Consider the following 19361-nt stretch of genomic DNA (forward strand, 5'->3'; position numbering starts at 1 on the left):
TTGCTCAGAAGAGCAATCCTAGGCACAGCTCCTCCTTCCAACCCCCAAATTTCCCATAAAAAAAAGCCCTGCCACTGCTGCTCTCACTGTTAGCTGAGGGGAGGAGACTTAGGCATCTAAGCCAATCAGGGCCTTAGGCCCCTCCCAGTGCATCCCAGGATGCACCGGGAAGGGGAAGGCCCACCATTTCGAAGAGGTGAGCCTGCCAAGAGAAAGGGGTGAGAATCCCTCCTGCCAGGTCTTATTTAAAAAAAAAAAAAGTACAAGGAGGGTTGGGTCATGTGGCCAGATAGGGGGGGGCTGGATTGTGACAGGAGGGAATGGGCATCCCCCCAGACGATTTATTTTTAAGTATGGGGGGGAGGGGTGCTCTGGTCATGGCATCGGTGGGGTGTTGGCTGGCTCCTGAGGAATGGCTGTCCAGGGAGGAGTTCTTTTAGCCCCGGCTTTTGTGGTTGCATTGTGTGAGCCCATTAAAATAAAACCCAAAAGTCCTGGCTCAGCTGCAAAGGACTTTTTTGATTTTATTTTATATGGCCTCAGCTATTGTGCTTGTGTTGTGTGTATGCACAACACATGGAGAACAGCTGCTTAAATGATAAACATGGGGAGGGGCTTCAGACCAAGTGGGGGGGGAAGAAGAGAAGGACATCCTGCCCACAAACCCCCCCCCCAGAGCTGCCATGCTTGGGTTTGTAGATTTTAGTTAGCATAAAGAAGGTAACAATAGAAGGATGGATTAGTACTGGGCTTTCCAGTTAAAACCACAGCTGCCCTGGAAATGTGTGGGTAAAGCTTTTTTAGTTTTAGATATTTCTGTGTGGATGCTATGTTAAATAGTCAGGTTATCTCGGTCTCTTTTCTGTGTATTCTGTCTGTAATTACCACTGAGCCTCCTTTTGTCTGCTGGCTTGATGATAATTCAAGTTTCAAGTTTATTTAAAATTTGATTGATCGCCTAATCATTTATTCAAGGTGATGCACTACAATTACTCTGTACAGCTTTTTAACATACACAGAACTCTGATTGAAAGCGCTTCACACAAACAAACAGTTCTATGATATCAGAAACTTTTTTTTATAAGTTTCTTTATACTAAATGTCATTTTCTTATCGTGGTAGTCCTGAAAGGATTGTGAATAACTTTTTTACCTGTTGCTTGAAAAGTGCCTAAAGTATGTTATGCTGATTCCTCTCTAGAGAGAGAAAAGAGTCACTACTGCAGTGTGCAGATGTAGGCAGGTGGCGTTAGCACCAGTTGCACAATGAGTATTGTTTCGAAGCCAGTTGAGTTTGGCAATCACCCAGACTGCTTTCTGTGAAACAGATAAAGCAAATCCATTGCTAATCGGCCAGGACCATATTATGATCCAGGCAGTGTTCTATTTATTTAGCATGTAGTACAAGATGAATCGTATGGGGTATACCGCAGTGCTGTCCAAACTTTATCCAGTATGACCCCTTTTTAAACATTTGAAAAGCCATGTGGTACCAGATGCTGATGACTAAATAGCAGTCCTCTGCTCCTCTCTCATCCACTTTAGTTAGCTTGTGAGCCTTTTTGGACAGATGGGGAAGTTTTAAGCACAGCCTTGATCCGACAATAATTGTAAGGAAAAGCGGTATATCAAATAAACTGAACATACATACTTCATCATGCTCTTACTTAGCCAATATTAAACTTCTTCCTCAGGAGATATTATGAATTACTTTCTAATGATTCAATGCATAGGTTTGTAGGGATTTTCAGATATCCAACCGAGTCATGAATCTCGTGGTGGCAGAGATCATTACTCCCAACCTAGCATTTTCAGCATTTTAACGTTGTTTTAATAAATACTTTTAGCGTTTTAACTCTTAACTTTTTTTCTAAATACTTGCCATATCTAGTTGATTTGTATAAATTATAACTTAGAGGGGCATAATAATAAAAAAAAAAATCTAAGTCCCCTTTTGGCCTAGGCCCTAAAGGCTGAAAGTAACAATCAGGGAAAATGTCCATTCTCAAAACAAACGTCCAAAATGAGGTTTATTTTGAGAATGGCCTACCTCTATGTTTAGCTGTTTAAACGGTCATACCACCACTACGTCTACACTTACAACACATTATCAGCCCAAAAACAGCCTAAGTCCCAAACACCAAAAACCAGACCTTTTAGGCCAGGGTTGTCAAACTCGATCCTCGAGGGCCGGCAGGGGAGATGAACTGCGGCACTTCATCTCCCCTGCCGCGATCCTCACCCCGAAGTGCCACGGTTCAGGGGGGTGGGCGTTCGCCATCGCGGCAGGGGAGATGAGCCATCTCTCCTGCTGCCACCATTGCGGTGGGGGTGGGCAGGTTGCCGGGGCCGCTGAGCTGATCACAGCAGCCGCGATCAGCTCAGCGGCCCCTTTTTCAGCACTTAGGGAGTACAGAGAAGAGCAACTAAACTGATAAAGGGAATGGAAAATCTCCCATATACCGACAGGTTGAAGCAGTTGGGACTTTTCTCACTGGAAAAGCGGAGACTTAGAGGAGACATGATAGAAACCTTCAAGATCCTGAAGGGCATAGAAAAAGTAGACAGGGACAGATTTTTCAAATTAAGGACCACCACAAGTACAAGGGGGGCACTCGGAGAAATTGAAAGGGGACAGGTTTAGAACAAACGCTAGGAAGTTCTTTTTCACTCAGAGGGTGGTGGATACATGGAACGTGCTTCCAGAGGCTGTTGTAGACAAGAAAACATTAAATGGTTTCAAAGAAAGTTTGGATAGATTCCTAGAAGAAAAAGGGATTGAAGGGTATAGATAGGTATAGACCACTACTCAGGCGATGGGCCTGATGGGCCGCCGCGGGAGCGGACCGCTGGGCAGGATGGACCTATGGTCTGCCTCAGCGGAGGCAACTTCTTATGTTCTTATACCTGTTTTAACTTAGTCTAAGTCAAAGCGTATAAGTACCGACTAGGCAACCTGTTCACACTTTTGGTTATACCTGTTGTACAACTATGTCTAGGTTGGCCCACCTCCTGCCCTTTCCCCTCCTCTAAAAACGCCTCTTTTCGCTCTATGCGTTTAGAGGCAGGGGAAAGGCCTAAGCTGGTTTTTGATACATCTAAAACCAGCTTTGATTATCGGTACTTGGGACAATCTGGCTTTTTGATCATTTAAGTACCGATTTAGGCCACTTATTACACTTTTTTTTTGTTTTGATTATATGTAGTTTCAATCCCCTTGCTACATATAAAAGCTAAGTTATAATTTATACAAATCAACTGGATATGACAAGTATTTAGAAATAAAAGTTAAAGTTAAAATGCAAAAAAAATTATTTATTAAAAAGTGTTTATTAAAACAATGTTGAAATGCTAAAAATGCTAGGTTGGGAGTAATGAGGATCTCTGCCACCACGAGATACATGACTCGGGTGGATATCTGAAAATCCCTACAAACCTATGCATTGAATCATTAGAAAGCAATTCATAATATCTCTTGAGGAAGAAGTTTAATATTGGTAGCAATTAAGTGAAGATATTAAAAATATAGTGTAAGATAAGATGGCCCAAATGCTTACTTAGCCAAAGCATGAAAACAGCAGCAGTAGTCAGCACAGGAGTCTGTGCATCAATGTGCTTTCATAGCCACAGTGTTTCTGAATCTAACAGGAAGCCCACGGATTTAGGAAGTTTGGACATGTGAACATTTACTGACTCTCAGGTCCCATGCTGATTTCCATTATTGGGCATAGCAGAGGTCCAGAAGGAAGGGGAGAAGCCCCGTGTCTGTAACCCTAGTACTAATGATATGGCCTCTTTCGGGGGTCTCAACCCACAGTTTGGGAACTATTGGTATGTTGTCTTCAATCTAGTTGCTCTACACTTGAATTTTATGTTGGTTAAATCACTTGATAAGAAGTTAGTAAGTGAAAAATTGAGGGATTTTATTCACACACCAAAAATTAAGAGTTATCTGTCTTTTTTTCCCCCTCATTCAGAACAACTTTTCAGTTGCTATGAAACTTTTAAAGGAGCTGCACAGAGAATCTAAAACACGAGATGACTGGTCATTGAGATGGATTCACAGCTACTGTCGTTATACCCACAGCCGTAGTCAAAGCCAAACTATCCCTGATCAAGTGCTGTCAGTGATTAAAACTGTTTCTTTACTAGGTAATGTGCAATATTAATGCATAATAAAAAATATAGACCCTCTAGTATTGTTTTCAGACATTTTTTTCTGTGATATTTTTCATTTGACATTAGTGTTAATTCTTCTCTCTTTATTTATTGGACTTTAATTTGGGGATACTAAATGTATATTTCCTCTCTACCTTTGAATTAATTAACTTTGTGTATCTACCTTCTATATTCTCTTATTCTATATTGTTTGAAACTATAAATAAATGAGAGAGAGAGAGCGGGAAATATAGACCCAATGTTTAGGAGCAACATTGAGTTTAATGCTTTAACAAGGTCTTTCATTCAAATTTTATTTTTCTAACGTGAGACCATGCTGTCATACGGAAACATTTTGTGGAGAAACTGATAATTTAATATCCAAAGTTCATGGCTTCATGTAAATACTTTTGATAACACGTATTGACAGGAAATATTGAAAACCATATACTGTACTGTATAAGATAAATTTTAAAAGGTAAGTGTGTAAATAGAAACATAGATCATGATGGCAGTTAAAGGCCATATGGCTTTGGATGTCTATCTGCACTACCTGCTTAGCTTTATAATCCTTTACTTTCCTTCATAAACCCTCTATTCTCACCCCATGCTTTCTTCAATTCTGACAGTATCCTTGTATCCACCACTACCACCACTGGGTGGCTGTTCCATGTGCCCATCACCCTTTCGTTAAATAAATATTTCTTTAGATTACTGCTGAGTCCACCCATTTTTACCTTCATCCCATGAAGTCCGCTCATTAGTGAGGCTCCTTTCTATGCATTTTTTACTTGGAGATTAATTAAATATCTCTAATGCATTTTCTCCAGCCCACCTTTTCTTTAGGTTAAACATCTGTTCCACATATACAAAGGGTTGATTCATAAGTCATGGCAACTATATTTTTCTCTTGAAAATATCCCAATGCTAGAAATCTAATATACTATATACTAGTGTATATATATAAACAAACACTAGTGTTTAAGCCCATTACATTAACGGATGCTAGAGTAGATATCTGTCTGGGGGTTTTTTCTTTGTCTCTCTTTCCTTGGACGCTGTCTGTCTGTCTTTCTCTCTATCTCCGTCTCCCTGGCCCTCTGTCTGCCTATATTTCTCTGTTGCCCCATGGCTGCCTGTCTCTCCGTGGCCCCCTTCCTATGTCCATAGTGTCCCATCCTATGTCCTTAGTGCCCTCAGTGCCTCCTTCCTATGTCCTTAGTGCCCCCAATGCCGCTTTCCTATGTCCTTAGTGCCCTCAGTGCCTCCTTCCTATGTCCTTAGTGCCCTCAGTGCCTCCTTCCTATGTCCTTAGTGCCCTCAGTGCCTCCTTCCTATGTCCTTAGTGCCCCCTCCTATATCCTTAGTGCCCCCAGTGCCTCCTTCCCATGTCCTTAATACCCCTTCCTACATCCTTAGTGCCTCCAGTGCCTTCTTCCCATGTCTTAGTGCCCCCAGTGCCTCTGTCCTGTATCCTTAGTGCCCCTTCCTATGTCCTTAGTGCCCCCAATGCCTCCTTCCTATGTCCTTAGTGCCCCCAGTGCCTCTGTCCTGTGTCCTTAGTGCCCCTTCCTATGTCCTTAGTGCCCCTAGTGCCTCCTTCATATGTCCCCTTCACTGCCTTCCACACTTTGTCCCACCCCCACCCCCGAAGCCAGCCTGCCTGCCTCCCTCCCTCCCATCATCCTGTGCAGTAGAATCCTTGAGCAGCATCTTTCCATTTGTACCCCCCCATCCCCACGTACAGTAGAACCCGGCATTTTTCTATCCCTCCCTCCCTCCCATCCCCCTGTTCAGTAGAACGGTTGTGTAGCATGTTTCCATCTCCCCCCTCCCCCCGTCACTACCGCAGTGCAGCAGACCCCACTGGCTCTCCCATCCGACCCTCCCACCACGAGACGACCTACAAACTTGCCGGCTCCAGCAGCATCCGCAGCACTCTAAACAAGCTGCTTCGCGGCCTTCTACTGCCTGTGATTTCCTCTGCCACATCTCTGTCTCGATGTCATCAGGGCCGTGGCAGAGGAAATCAGGGCAATAGAAGGTCGCGAAGCAACGTGTTTAGAATACTGCGGACGCTACTGGAGCCGGGAGGTTTGTGGTCATCTCGCGGTGGGACGGTCGGCTCAACGGGGGTTCAGGTGCACCGGGGAGGGGGGGGCAATGATGACAAACTGCTGCCTTATAGTGAGGGGGAGGGAGTCGAAGCTAAAAGAGATGAAGTGACCTTAGAACCAGGCAAGTTAAAAATGATTATGCTACGAAGCTAGAAGAGGTGAAGCGACAGCTATATGAGCTTAATTTAGTGGGTATTTCTGTCCAATTGGACAGTGACGCCAACGGGAGAGAGGCAGCCCCCTGAAGTTGGTTGTCTCACCACCATACCAGATCACTCCCTGAAGTGAAGGGGAATTACCTCGGCAGTTGTCCAGCTTGAGCTTTTTGGGCTGTGGCTCAGAGCCGGCTGCTTGCTTCATGGGGTGAGAGGAATGTTTGCCGCAGCAGCATTTCCCCTTCCCCCTCCGTGGTCTGGCCGGCTCCCTTAGGCCCTTGACAGAGTTATTTTTAAGTTTAAAGTTGCCGTGTGGCTCCTCTCACGATCCCCGCCTGCATCGGAAGTCTTCTCCGACGCAGGTGCGACTCGTGAGAGGAGCTGCCGCAGCGGCTGTGAACTTAAAAATGAACTTTGGACGTGCAGTGTAAGGGAGCTGACCAGTCCGCACAACATTACCTTGGGGTCTGCGAGTGTGGGGCCGTTGTAATCGCGCATGTGCACTCCTGCCGGCCAGGGACCTACGAATCATGGATCACGCAGGTAAGAGTGCACATGCGCGCTTAGCGTTTTATTATATTAGATATATAAGAACAGAAGATTTGCGTTCCAGATTTCAACTACTCTCTGGGTGAAGAAGAACTTCCTTACGTTTGTACGGAGTCTATCCCCTTTTAACTTTAGAGAGTGACCTCTCGTTCGCTCCACCTTGGAGAGAGTGAACAATCTCTTTTTCTTTAGCACTCTCCAGACCAGTAGAGGTTAATCTTTACGAATGGGTATATATCCAATCATGACCAGCAGGTGGAGACTGAAAACAAAACTGTGGGACAGTATATAATATACTCCCTTCTCTATTTACATCAGTCTTCTTTCAGTCTCCAGCAGGTGTTGAGTGATCTGTACCCATCTCCCTTGGTAGGGCTGTTGGAATTTGTTTAGGGGGTTTCTAGTCCCTGTTTTTGGCGGACGGAGCTTGGGCGGGCCCTGTTTGGGGGTCCGTCCGACCTCAGGGGTGTCAAACCCGGCGGGTCTCGAGCGGGGTCCCTCCCCCCACTTCCTTCACCTCCCCACTTTTTTTTAGAGGAGCCTCAACAGTAAGCCTTGCCCCCTAAATCAAGCAAGGCATATTGCTTCGAGAGCCTGTGGAGTCTGTTTTGTAAAAAAAAAAAAAAAAAATCCTGAGGTAGTGCCGGTCTGCAGGGTTGCTTCCCTGTCAGTTTAATGTTTTTTACTGTATTTTTTCTTCTAACCGGCACTTTGTTTCTAGTTAGGTCGCGTATGGAGCAATTGTGCCCTTCTCCGGGGGAGTAGGACACAATTAGGTCCAGCCGCGAGGCACTCGCGGCCGGACTGAAATCGGTAGTTTGGCCCGGTAAGGTGGTGGAGCTCCGTCGGCAGCGGCTGCAGGCGCCCAGAGCTCCCCACCGATGGTGCCTCGCGAGTCGGCTGGGAGCAGTGGGGAAGCCCGGTCTTCCCCAACCGCCCACGGAGGGATTCCCCGAAGGATTCCCTCTCAGCTGATTTTTTGACAGCTGATGCCGACTTGCCTGTTTTAGCGGCTGGGACTGTTCAGGCTTCTCAGCCGCTACAGGCCATGGAGGGAGCATTTTTGGCGGGAACTTCGCCATTTTCTCTGTCTGGCCCCTCCATTTTGTCTGCAACCTCAGGTGACCTTCCCCCTGTATTGCAAACACAGGTGCAGGTTTCAGCAGGGACCCCTGCTGGGGCAGGGAGTCCCTGGGGACCCCCAGGGGTTTTTTGTCCCCAATTTAATTTCTTTCTTTGTGCAGACAATTGGGGGTCCCACGTGCACCTGGGGGGTTTCGGGGGTGGTTTCCCTCCGCGCCCCCTATGGCTTTGCCTCCCTCTTTTCGTTTGGCGTCCCCTCTTCCTCCTCCCTCATCCAAGCGCCCGCGGGGGGGCTTGGATTGCGAATTGGTGGTCGGAGGAGCGTGTTGGCTTGGTTGAGGACCTGGCTGCTTTGGCGGGCTTCCAGGATCCTCTAGAGGGGACGCCCGCTGGCAGCGGGGCAGCGGGTTTCCCGTCTTCCAGAGCAGATGCGTCCATGGTGCGCTTTTATTCAGAGGGATGAGCTTTTAGACCTGATGTAGCAGGTCTCCTTGGTGCTGCATTTTTGAAGTTGCGCCACCGGAGACCCCGCGTATGGGGGTCCCTCTGCTTCAGGGGGTCTGTCCTGTTTCCCGCTCTTTTCCTGTGCTTCAGGATTTTCGGGATTTTGTGTTGGCGCAGTGGCCTACGGGCGCCGTTTCGTTTGGTGTGCACCTTGGCTCATGGGTATCCCATCCCGGAGGGGGATAGGGCTACCTTAATTTCGCCAATGGGGGTCGCGGTGGTCTCGGCACTTCCTAAGCGGCATACCGTGCCTGTTATGGACGGTTCTGCTCTTAGGGTCTCTGAGGAGCGTACGTTAGAGACACTTCTTAAGTATAATTTTGATGTCTCTGCCTTGGGGGTCCAGGCGGCTATTTGTGTGGGGCTGGTGGCTCGCACCGTGTTTCGGTGGTCTGAGCATGTCCTGGATCATGAGTCTGATGACTGGTCCTTAGTGGATCAGGAGGTGGTGAAGTTGGAGATGACTGCCTCGTTCCTCTCGGTTGTTCTTTGTGACTTGGTGCTGCTAAGTCTGGGACTTTTGGTGGCCGCACGCTGTACCTTGTGGCTTCGCGCTTGGTTGAAATTTCCCTTTCGGGGGTTGTTTTTTTTTTTTAGAGAGGACTTAGATCCGGTGGTTCAGACTCTGACGGACTCTGAGGTGCCCCGTCTGCCTGAGGACCATGCCCGCCCGGCATCTCGGGTTGGCATTGACCGGGGGCGTCTGTGGGAATTTCGCAAGTTTCGCCTGGGGCATGGGACTGCTTCTTTCCAGGTTTCCGGTTTTTCCCCGGGGTTGGTTGGCTTAGCGCATGCAGTCTTTTCAGGGGGCCCGTCGGGGGGCTGGGGGTTCCCCCCGGTTCCCCTGCTGCCCGTCCTGCGCGATGTCTCTTTGCCGGCGCCCCCTTTGGTTCCCGTGGGTGCCCGGCTTCGCAACTTGTTTCCCAAGTGGGCCAAGATCACGTCCGATCAGTGGGTCCTGGTGGTGGTGCAGGACGGTTATGTACTTGAATTTTGCCCGCTCTCTGCCGGATCATATCTAGCCTCTCCATGTCAGGTGGCATGGGAGACGCTAGCCTTTCGCCAGACCCTTCAGCGCTTGCTAGATCTCAAAGCAGTTGTCCAGTGTCCCCTCAGGAGTGCAGTATCGGCTGGTACGCCATTTCCTTTATGGGGCCCTAAAGGGAGGGGACCTTTCGGCCCATCCTTGGTTTAAACTGAGGTCAACGGGACTCTCAGAATTCCCTTTTATTCGCATGGACACACTGCAGTCTGTCCTTCTGGCGGTTCAGCCGGGGGAGTTCCTGACTTCTCTCGCTCTGGCGGAGGCCTACTTGCCTGTTTCCATTCGGGCCTCTCCTCAGCTCTTTCTTTGCTTTGCAATATTGGGTCTGCACTATCAGTTCTGTGTGCTTCCCTTGGGCCTGGCCACGACTCCCCGGACGTTCACCAAGTTGATGGTGGTCGTCACGGCGGCATTGCAGTCAGAGGGCATTCTGGTGCACCCCTTCTGGGATGACTGGCTGTTTCAGGCGAAGTCGTTGCAGGAGAGCGCCCGAGTTACGGCTCGGGTGGTTGAGTTTCTCCGGTCACTGGGCTGGGTGGTCAACCTTTCCAAGAGTCGGTTGGTCCCCGCTCAGCATCTGGAGTACCTTGGGGTTCTGTTCGACACCTCCTTGGGGAAGGTCTTCCTTCCAGAGGCCCGGGTAAGCAATTTGCAATCTCAGATTCGCCTTCTTTTGGCATCCCGGTGTCCTCGGGCGCAGGATTTCCTCCAAGTCTTGGGGTCGATGGCAGCATTCCTGGATGTTGTGAGGTGGGCGCGGGCCCACATGTGTCTCTTCAGTATGCTCTGCTCCGTAGATGGTCACCCCAGAGGCTCAGTTTGGAGGTCCCTGTCCCTCTGCGAGGCTTGGCGCACTGCAGTCTTCTTTGGTGGCTCCAGACCTCTCATCTGGTCCAGAGGATGAGTCTGGGTCTATCGCAGTGGACGGTGCTTCTCACGGATGCCAGTCTCCTCGGTTGGGGGGGCTCAGTGTCTAGGTCACTCAGCTCAGGGCACCTGGTCCATGGAGGAGGCGTCCTGGTCGATCAACATGTTGGAGACCAGAGTCGTCCCTCTGGCGCTTAGCCTTCCGCTCCCTCTTGATGGGCAAGTCGGTCAGAGTCCGGTCTGACAATGCCACAGCGGTGGCTTATGTCAATCGTTGAGGCACCAAGAGCGCTCAGGTGGCAGAGGAGGCGGCTCGGCTCATGCTTTGGGGCGGAGTCACGCCTTCTGGACCTCTCGGCCTCTCACATGGCCGGGGTGGAGAATGTTCAGGCGAACTTCCTCAGTCACATCTTAGATCACAGAGAGTGGTGTCTCAGCCCTGTGGCTTTTCAGTTGATAATGCAGGCTTGGGGTCAGTCCCTGATGGACCTGACGGCCACGAGTGGCAATGCCGAGGTGTTCCGCTTCTTCAGTCGTCGCAGGGATGGACTGGCCGAGGGTCTGGATGCTCTGGTTCAACCATGGCCAACAGAGGGGCTGTTGTGCATGTTCCCTCCGTGGCCATTAGTGGGCAGAGTTCTTCTCCGCATTGTTCGCCATCCGGGTCTGGTGGTTCTGGTGGCTCCAGATTGGCCTCGGCATCCGTGATACGCAGATCTGGTGACACTCTGGTGGCGGATCCTCTTCCTCTGCCTCCCTTGGACGACCTTCTGACGCAGGGTCCCATTCCCATGTTCGACCCGTCTCCCTTCTGTCTTACGGCTTGGCTTTTGAAAGGGGTCGCCTTGGTAAGAAGGGGTATTCAGATAGGGTGATTTCTACACTCTTGGGGTTCTGGAGGCTTTCTACCTCTCAGGCTTCTGTGTGGATTTGGCACTTCTTTGAGGGGTGGTGCCAGGTGCGGGGAGTGGTCTCTCTTCACGTTTCTGTGCCTAACATCCTAGAGTTCTTGCAAGATGGCCTGGATAGAGGCCTGGCTTCGGCTTCTCTCCGGGTTCAGCTTGTGGCCTTGTCAGCCTTTCGGGGGTTTGTGACGGGTCAGCGTTTGACAGCCATTCCTGATGTGATTTGCTTTTTGCGGGCGGCCAAGGTGCTCAGGCCTCCCGTGCGGTCCCCTGTTCCCTCTTGGTATCTCAGTCTGGTTCTCTCTATTCTGATGCACCCGCCCTTCAAACCGTTGGGAGGCTGCTCTTTGAAGGACCTTACTCTGAAGACGGTCTTTTTGGTGGACATTTCTTCCGCTAGGCATGTTTCTGAGCTACAGGTTTTCTCTTGTAGGGCTCCCTTCTTGGAGTTTTCTAGGGAGCAGGTTGTCTTAAGGCCTGTTCCTTCTTTTTCTGCCGAAAGTAGTTTTTCCTTTTCATGTCAATCAATCTGTGGTCCTCCCGGTCTTGGGTAGTTGGGAGGGCTCTTCTGAGCAAAGACAGCTGCGCGAGTTGGATGTTGGTCGGGTCCTTCGCTCTTATGTGCAGCGGACACAGGAGATCAGGAAATAAAATCATCTCTTTGTCCTTCTGACTGGTCCTCTTTGGGGGGCTGGCGCTTCTAAGGCTACTATTGCATGCTAGATCAAGGAGACTATTGCTTCCGCTTCTCTTCTGGGGCAGCAGCCCGTTCCGGAGTTTCTCAAAGCTCATTCTACTCGGGGTCAGGCGGCTTCTTGGGCTGAGTCGTCACTCGTGCCTCCAGTGGACATTTGTAAGGCTGCGGTTTGGTCTTCCTTGTATTCCTTTGTCAGACTCTTTCGGGTAGATGTTCTGGCGCGTCAGGACGCGGTGTTCGGTGTGTGTGTTCTGGTGTCAGCCCTTCGGGGGTCCCGCCCGTGTGAGGGACTGCTTTGGTACGTCCCATTCGTAAAGATTAACCTCTACTGGTCTGGAGAGTGCTAAAGAAGGAGAAATTAGGTTCTTACCTGCTAATTTACTTTCTTTTAGCTTCTCCAGACCAGTAGAGGTCCCCACCCTGTCTGTTGTTGTTGTTGTTGGGGCTGTTTCGCGGGCAGTTTTTGTTTTTTGCTGCGGGTTCTAGTATTTTTCTAGGGCCGGGGAGAATTAAAGAACAGCGGCTGTAGCTCGGCTGGCTTAGCTGGCGAGCTGTGGGGACATTTTCCTTCTGGTATTTCTCCTCTGCATTTTCCAACAGCATTTGGGTATGTTATTTGTTACTCCTGTTCGGAGTATTGTTTTCTTTCTGTTTTCCAGTTCTTAGTTCTGCTTGGCTATTCGGCAGACTGATGTAAATAGAGAAGGGAGAATATTATATACTGTCCCACAGTTTTGTTTTCAGTCTCCACCTGCTGGTCATGATTGGATATATACCCATTCGTAAAGATTAACCTCTACTGGTCTGGAGAAGCTAAAAGAAAGTAAATTAGCAGGTAAGAACCTAATTTCTCCTTCTCTACTAAGTCAATTCCCTTCAATATCTTGAATGTTTCGATCATGTCCTCTCTGTCTCCTTTTCTCAAGGGAGAAGAGGCCCAGATGAGAGATTAGTGCTACCAGATGAGAGATGAGTGCAGTCCAACCGATTTTCTTCCTGGCTTCTTGCTTTTAATATACCTAAAACAATTTTATTGTTTTTGCTTCCAGCGCAATCTTCTTTTCAAGGTCTCTCTTTGCCTTCCTTATTAGCGCCTTGCATTTGACTTGCCATTCTTTGTGCTGTTTATAATTATTTTCAGTCAGATCCTTCTTCCACTTTCTGAAGGTTTCTCTTTTGGCTTTAATGAATATATATGAAACTGATTTGCATACACTACCTCAATTATATTCAGATCTCTTGCATTCATATTCATTGTTGATATCCTGAAAACCTGACTAGCAAGGGGGAACTCCAAGACCAACTTGGGAAACACTGGATTATAGGTTCTGACAATGTATAGTTTTCTAGAGGTAGATCTTGTAAAAAAAAATCTAATTAATTCATTGGATTGTGCAGCCAGAGTGTTAGATTAGGAAGGGCAATGAATATAACATAGCTGAATTTCAGCAAGACTTTTGACACAGGTCTGCAAAATTGGCTTATTAGCAAACTTAGTGATATAATTACAGGCCTTGTATGATTGAGTTAGGAAACAGGTTGAGTGGGAAGAAACAAAGATTATTAACAAATTGAGTTCACTGCAAGGAAAAGGGGATTTTCCATGGTACGCCACAGGATTTGGTTCATATTCCCATTTTTGTGAATGATATTGCCAGAAGGGCCATCAAGAAAGGCTTGGCTTTGTGTAAATGATATCAAAATCTTTAATAGATTAGACATCCTGGAATTTGGCAAGGGGGTATTCCAGGACGGTCTTGGGAAACACTGCTGTAATCCATTGGGTTTCAAAAACTGTACTATCCTCTGTAGTAGTAATTATATTAATTTACTCAGTGCTGAGATGAAACTAATCAGCCTGTAGTTTCCAACAACCTCCTTACTTTATACATTTGTGAAGAGAGGCCATATCTGCCTGTTTCTGGCCCTCTGGAACTACTGTTGGAAACAGGATACTGGGCTATATTGACCATTGGTCTGACCCTGTGTGGCTGCCAGTTCTTCATTTCTTTATCTAGTTCCTCGTGGATATAACCTTCTGCCTAGTATTATGGTCCTACTCTAAAATCCTCCTCCATGAATGCTATTTGTTAAGGAATATTGTTAACTATTTGTCAGCCTCTGTATGTCCTCTTTATCTCTGAGTTCATAGTCCTCCTTAAGTGCTTCCTTCTGTCATGAGCATATCTTTAGAAAGCTGTTGCTATTTTTTGTACTCTTGCTTTCCTGATTCTTCCAGCATATCTTCCCTTGTTCACATATTGTTGCTTATCTTTCTCTTTCTGCAATATCTTGCTGTTATATGAATGCCAACCTTTTTCCCCTTAATTTTTTTCAGTAACTTCATTAGTAGAGCGTACTTACCTTTATGTATATTTCAAATAAAAGGGTTGGTGCCCTTAACAATGTTTCCTTTTACATACAAAAATAGACTGCCAGCAGATAAGAATACTAAGATCCTTGAAGTCTACCTGTTCTTGCTTCCTACTCTGTATTACTGTTCCTTCCCAATGCTCTTCTATTTCCCCTAGCTTTTCCTACTCATTTAACAACTCCTTAAGGTACATTTTTTTTCATTTTTTGTGTTTTGACAGAGGAGGCCAAAGCTGATTATCTCCAGGAAAACACACGAAAATTCAGAAATCAAAATTTACTCCTAGGTACCACTTATTCTATCATAGCTAACGCTCTTTGTAAGGATCCAAGATGTCTTCAACGTATTGATAAAAATAAAGCTGACAAAGTTTTGCAACTCTCTGGAGCTATGTCTGAAAATACAGAAAAGGTAAGAAAGATGTTAAAGAATGATCTGAGATTGAGTGAAAAAAGGTTGTTCAATCTGGTGTATCTGTCCTGAAATGCTCTTAGTTTGCTTAGCTATTGAAGCCCCCCTCAGGGACATCCCTGAGGTCTCTGCTTCTTGGTTCTCTTCATATCTCTCACATCATAATGTATAGAATGATGGATCCTCCTCCATTGCTATCCCAATATCAGTCGGGGTACCCCAGGGCTCTGTCCTGTGACCTCTTCTTTTCTCCATCTATACTCATTCCCTTGGTGCTCTGATCTCCTCCAATGGAAAGAAATTGCAACTTTCAGCAGAACAGCCTTGAATTAATCACATTCAAGGGAAGTCTACAAGGAGCTTCTTGAGCTTTGTTTAACTTTTCTTGGCTATTGCCTGGATGCAGATAAAGCGAAGCCTTCTATCATACACAGTGGATGCCCGCCATGTTTAAAAGAGTGTTCAACTAGAAAAAATTTTGCCACGCCCTGAAGAAGTATTGCATGTCGGCGTAGGCGGCTAACTACTCCTGGAATCGGCTAATTCTGAACCGAGACTTTAAAAGATAAGTTCTATGAAATTTTCAATATTATCTATTCAAGCATCATAATTTGATATTAAACATAAAAAAGAGTGATTTAGTGATTATAAATTACTATAAACTACAAAATACAATGATGCATTGGTATAGGAGCCTATGAGGAAGCATTAGCGGCAACACAGCCCCTGGAATCAATACTTTGTGTATTTGGGGTGCCACTTCTGATGGCTCTATAAATACCAATTGAGGATTTCTTGGGAAATTAAGTCAAGAAAAGATTTGCACATTTTGATGAACTTGATATAGAAATTGATAACATAACAAATTCGTAACACAGCTGGCAGCCAATGCAGTTGTCGAAGATATGGAGTAACATTCTCATATCTTGATGTTCCAGTTATCAATCTGGCCGCGGCATTCTGGACCACCTGCAGTGCCCTACATCTAGCCTTAGTTTTTCCCAGGTACAGGACATTGCAATAGTCCAGCCGTGATAAGACCATGGAAATCAGGTGATGACAGCATGGGTTTGACATGGTACAGTAGATGTATCTGAGCAAAACATATTTGCACTGTCTTTGCAACTTGACAGTTCATAGTAAGCCCTGGATCAAATTTTACTCCCAGAACCGTCATGGACTCCCTCATACTTTGTGTTTTTGGCTAATTAACAGTTTCCCCACAAGCATTACCTTCATCTTGTCTACATTCAATCTTAAACCCTGTTTCTCCATCCATCTAGTAATTTCACTCAACAATTTTTTCAACTCGTCTCCACACACACACAATGATATCATCCCGCACATATGCGGTATCTGACTCCTAACGATTGAAAGAACTGGCCGATGGTAGCCGTATAGATATTAAATAGCAGCACTGAAAGCACTGAACCTTGAGGAACTCCACTCCTTACCTGAAAATTACTTGAAATCTTAGTCCCATTCCTTACTTGAAAAGTGCGATCTGTCAAGTATGAATTTAACCAGTGACTCCGCTGAAAGAGCAATTGCCTTAAAGCAGCAGTATAATTCAAGTCTCACAAAGAATGAGGAGCAGAAGCAGCTCCTCTTGCACCTTGTTGTTCAGCACAGAAAAATCTATCCAACTTACTCCAAAGCCACACTGATGAATACCAGCTGAATGTAGGACTACCATTCAGCATTCGTACATAGGCGTTTTGTATTTACTGTGGAATAATGACATTAGTTACCAGTCATCACTGAACATTGAGCAATGTATAAATAAATCATTAGGCCAACGAGCCTATTTTCAGCTGTAAGTAACACAGTATGTATTTTAACTTCTTTCCATGTGCATTTGCTCACAATTTAGGTTTAGATGGAAAACGAATATAATTTCTGTACTTGCATTTTATGTATTAAATTAAAAATCGTTGAGCAACCTCTAAATGTTCACCAAAAGTCTTATAATTTGGTACAATTAACAGTTGACAGACAGATAACAAAAATAGACTTATGGAGGTCATGTCCCATGAACGTGATTTTCTTTTTTTTCTTTTTTTTATCATCCTGCTGGATATCATATACAGTGGTGCCTCACACAACGAACTTAATCCGTTCCAGGAGCAAGTTTGTTATGTGAAACGTTCGTTGTGTGAAACGCGTTTTCCCATAAGAATACATTTAAAACAAAATAATTCGTTCTGCAGCCCTGTTTTCCATAAGAATACATGTAAAAGAAAATAATTCGTTCTGCAGCCCTACATTTCCCTCCCTCCACCTCACCTTATATGCAGAGTCTGCCAGCCCTCTCCCTCACCCAGCCGCACGCTTCCAAACCTGTCTGGCTCTTACGTCGGGTTGAGAACCTTTGCTCTAGGAGAAGCGATCCTTGTTAAAGAGCCCCGAACCTGCTACCAAAGGTTAAACCGGAGGCGGAAGGGTTAAACAATTCTCATTTTAGCTCTTGAGCCTGACTAACATCGGCTGTTCCCTGCAGAGACGGTACAGAGGGTTTTACTTTATCGAGCGGGGAGGGACGGGGGAGAGGTGGGGCCGCCCAGGTAGAGAGAGAGAGACCAGCATCAAGACGCATTTACCGTGGCCTGGGACGCCAGTTCCCACCGGAGGCCCAAAAGTTTTCTGTTTGGTGAAGGCGGCCGGGGACGGGAGAGATGTGCGGAGCTGGAGGTGCGGGGCGGCTACTGCTGCTGCTGTGCGGACTCTTCCAGGCCTGGCAGCGGATAGGTAAGCGCAGAACCGGGCGCAAGTCCTCGCGGGCCACCTCTGGGGGAGAGGGTTTGCGGAGTGGGCCTCGAGACTTGGGCGGGGGAGGGGGGGGCTTGTTTTGTGCTCTCTTTCTCAGGCGGGTAAATGCACCTTTGTGCTCTTCAGGTTGGGGAGGGGGAAGGACTGAGGGCGAGTTGGGTGGAAGGAGGGAACTGAAGACAAGACTTTTTTCCGGCTTGTCTGTTCGCCTGGGAAAAGGCTTCCAGGAGCGCACAGTTTCGGCTTAATCCCGCGCCATGTGCGTGTAAAGGGTGGGAGGGAGGGGAATGTCCTGTCCTGTCCCCAGGCGGCGGGGGGGGGGGGAGGTTTAAAAATATGCGGTGGCGGCGGGGGGAGGTTTAAAATATGTAGTGCCACTGAACGATGCAGCTCGGGCGACTTCGTTGTGTGAAACGAAGTCCGTTGTACGAATCAAGACAAGAAGTTCGTTGTGCGCAGCGTTCGCTGTGCGAGGCGTCTGTTATGCGAGGCACCACTGTATAATAAATATTTCCTTTTTAAACAGTTCTGCAGGGTCCATTTGTACAAAGACCTGTTTGTTGAAATATGTGCTACATGTTTGAATATTGATACTGCCTTTGTGATAATATATTAACATGTTGGTATAATAGGTGGCAGCAAGTCTTTTCAAGAAATCTTTCCACTACCTGGACAGTGCAATGAAAAAGGCTGAAGAGGAAGTACAGTCTCGATCTATAGAAAATGTAGATACCATTGGAGCCATCAAGGCCTACATGACACTAGTAGATTTTTGTGACGATCACCTTCATAAAGAGGAAGAAAATATAGCAGGTAAGTCAGAGACATACTACACAGTGCTAGTTACTGCCATCTTATATATTTTTGCATAAAAACATAAGTGTTTCTTACCATACTGGAACAGACCGAAGGTCCATCATACCCAGTATCCTATTTCCAGTAGTGGATAACCCAAATCACAAGTACCTGGCAAGATCCCAAGGAGAAAAACAGATTTATACTGCTTATCCTAGGAATAAGCAGTGGATTTCCCCCAAGCCATCTTAATAATGACCATTAATACTTACCTCTTTTTCGTATTTTCATTTTTGAAAGTTACTAAAGACATTTGTTTCAAAAATTTCTTGGGAAGTAATGATGGCTTGTTGATATGTTTTGTTATATTAATTATGATTTTGTAGCTCACTGTGTTTGAGCAGTTTTCCTCATTTTTTAAATCTGCATATAACTGGAAGGTTTTGCAGAATAAAAATAGTGATGTTATGTTATGGACTTCTCTTTTAGGAAATTATACAAAGCTTTTATAAACCCTGCTAAGCTAACTGCTCTCACCACATTCTTCAGCAACAAATTCCAGAGTTTAATTACACATTGAGTGAAGAAATATTTTCTCTTTAAAACTAAGTTTTCCCGCGGCACGCTTCTTTCTTGCGCCGAATTGTCAGCACTCGATTGTCAGCATGCTGGTGTCTGGCGCGCAATTATCCCATCACCATTTTTCCTTCTATTTCTTGAAACTATGGGTTAATAATATTAGGCAGATTTGCAACCAGGTCCCATATTGATTCTAGTGTCACCTTTTGGGGTTTTTGTATTTGAGATAATTATAATATAGTATCTTTTTGCTCACCAGCTGATGATCTCTCCTGCCGGGTATCTTGGAATAGTCCGTCCCCAAGTGTTGTTGAGTCCTCGGCTTCCATCAGACTCTCCTGTGATTGTGGAGAG

At 46.4% G+C, this 19361-nt stretch overlaps 1 protein-coding gene across 3 annotated transcripts in view; it reads left to right on the forward strand.

Moving 5' to 3' along the window:
• Positions 1–19361, forward strand: part of PRKDC (protein kinase, DNA-activated, catalytic subunit) — a 524414-nt gene that overhangs the window by 448672 nt on the left and 56381 nt on the right. For all 3 annotated transcript variants that reach the window (XM_033933710.1, XM_033933711.1, XM_033933712.1), the window contains 3 exons: positions 3977–4151; positions 14674–14864; positions 18266–18446. In XM_033933710.1, coding sequence (XP_033789601.1) covers positions 3977–4151; positions 14674–14864; positions 18266–18446 — 547 coding nt within the window. The remainder of the gene's footprint in view (positions 1–3976; positions 4152–14673; positions 14865–18265; positions 18447–19361) is intronic.

This window comes from Geotrypetes seraphini, chromosome 2, assembly GCF_902459505.1.
Source record: "Geotrypetes seraphini chromosome 2, aGeoSer1.1, whole genome shotgun sequence".
NCBI lineage: Eukaryota > Metazoa > Chordata > Amphibia > Gymnophiona > Dermophiidae > Geotrypetes > Geotrypetes seraphini.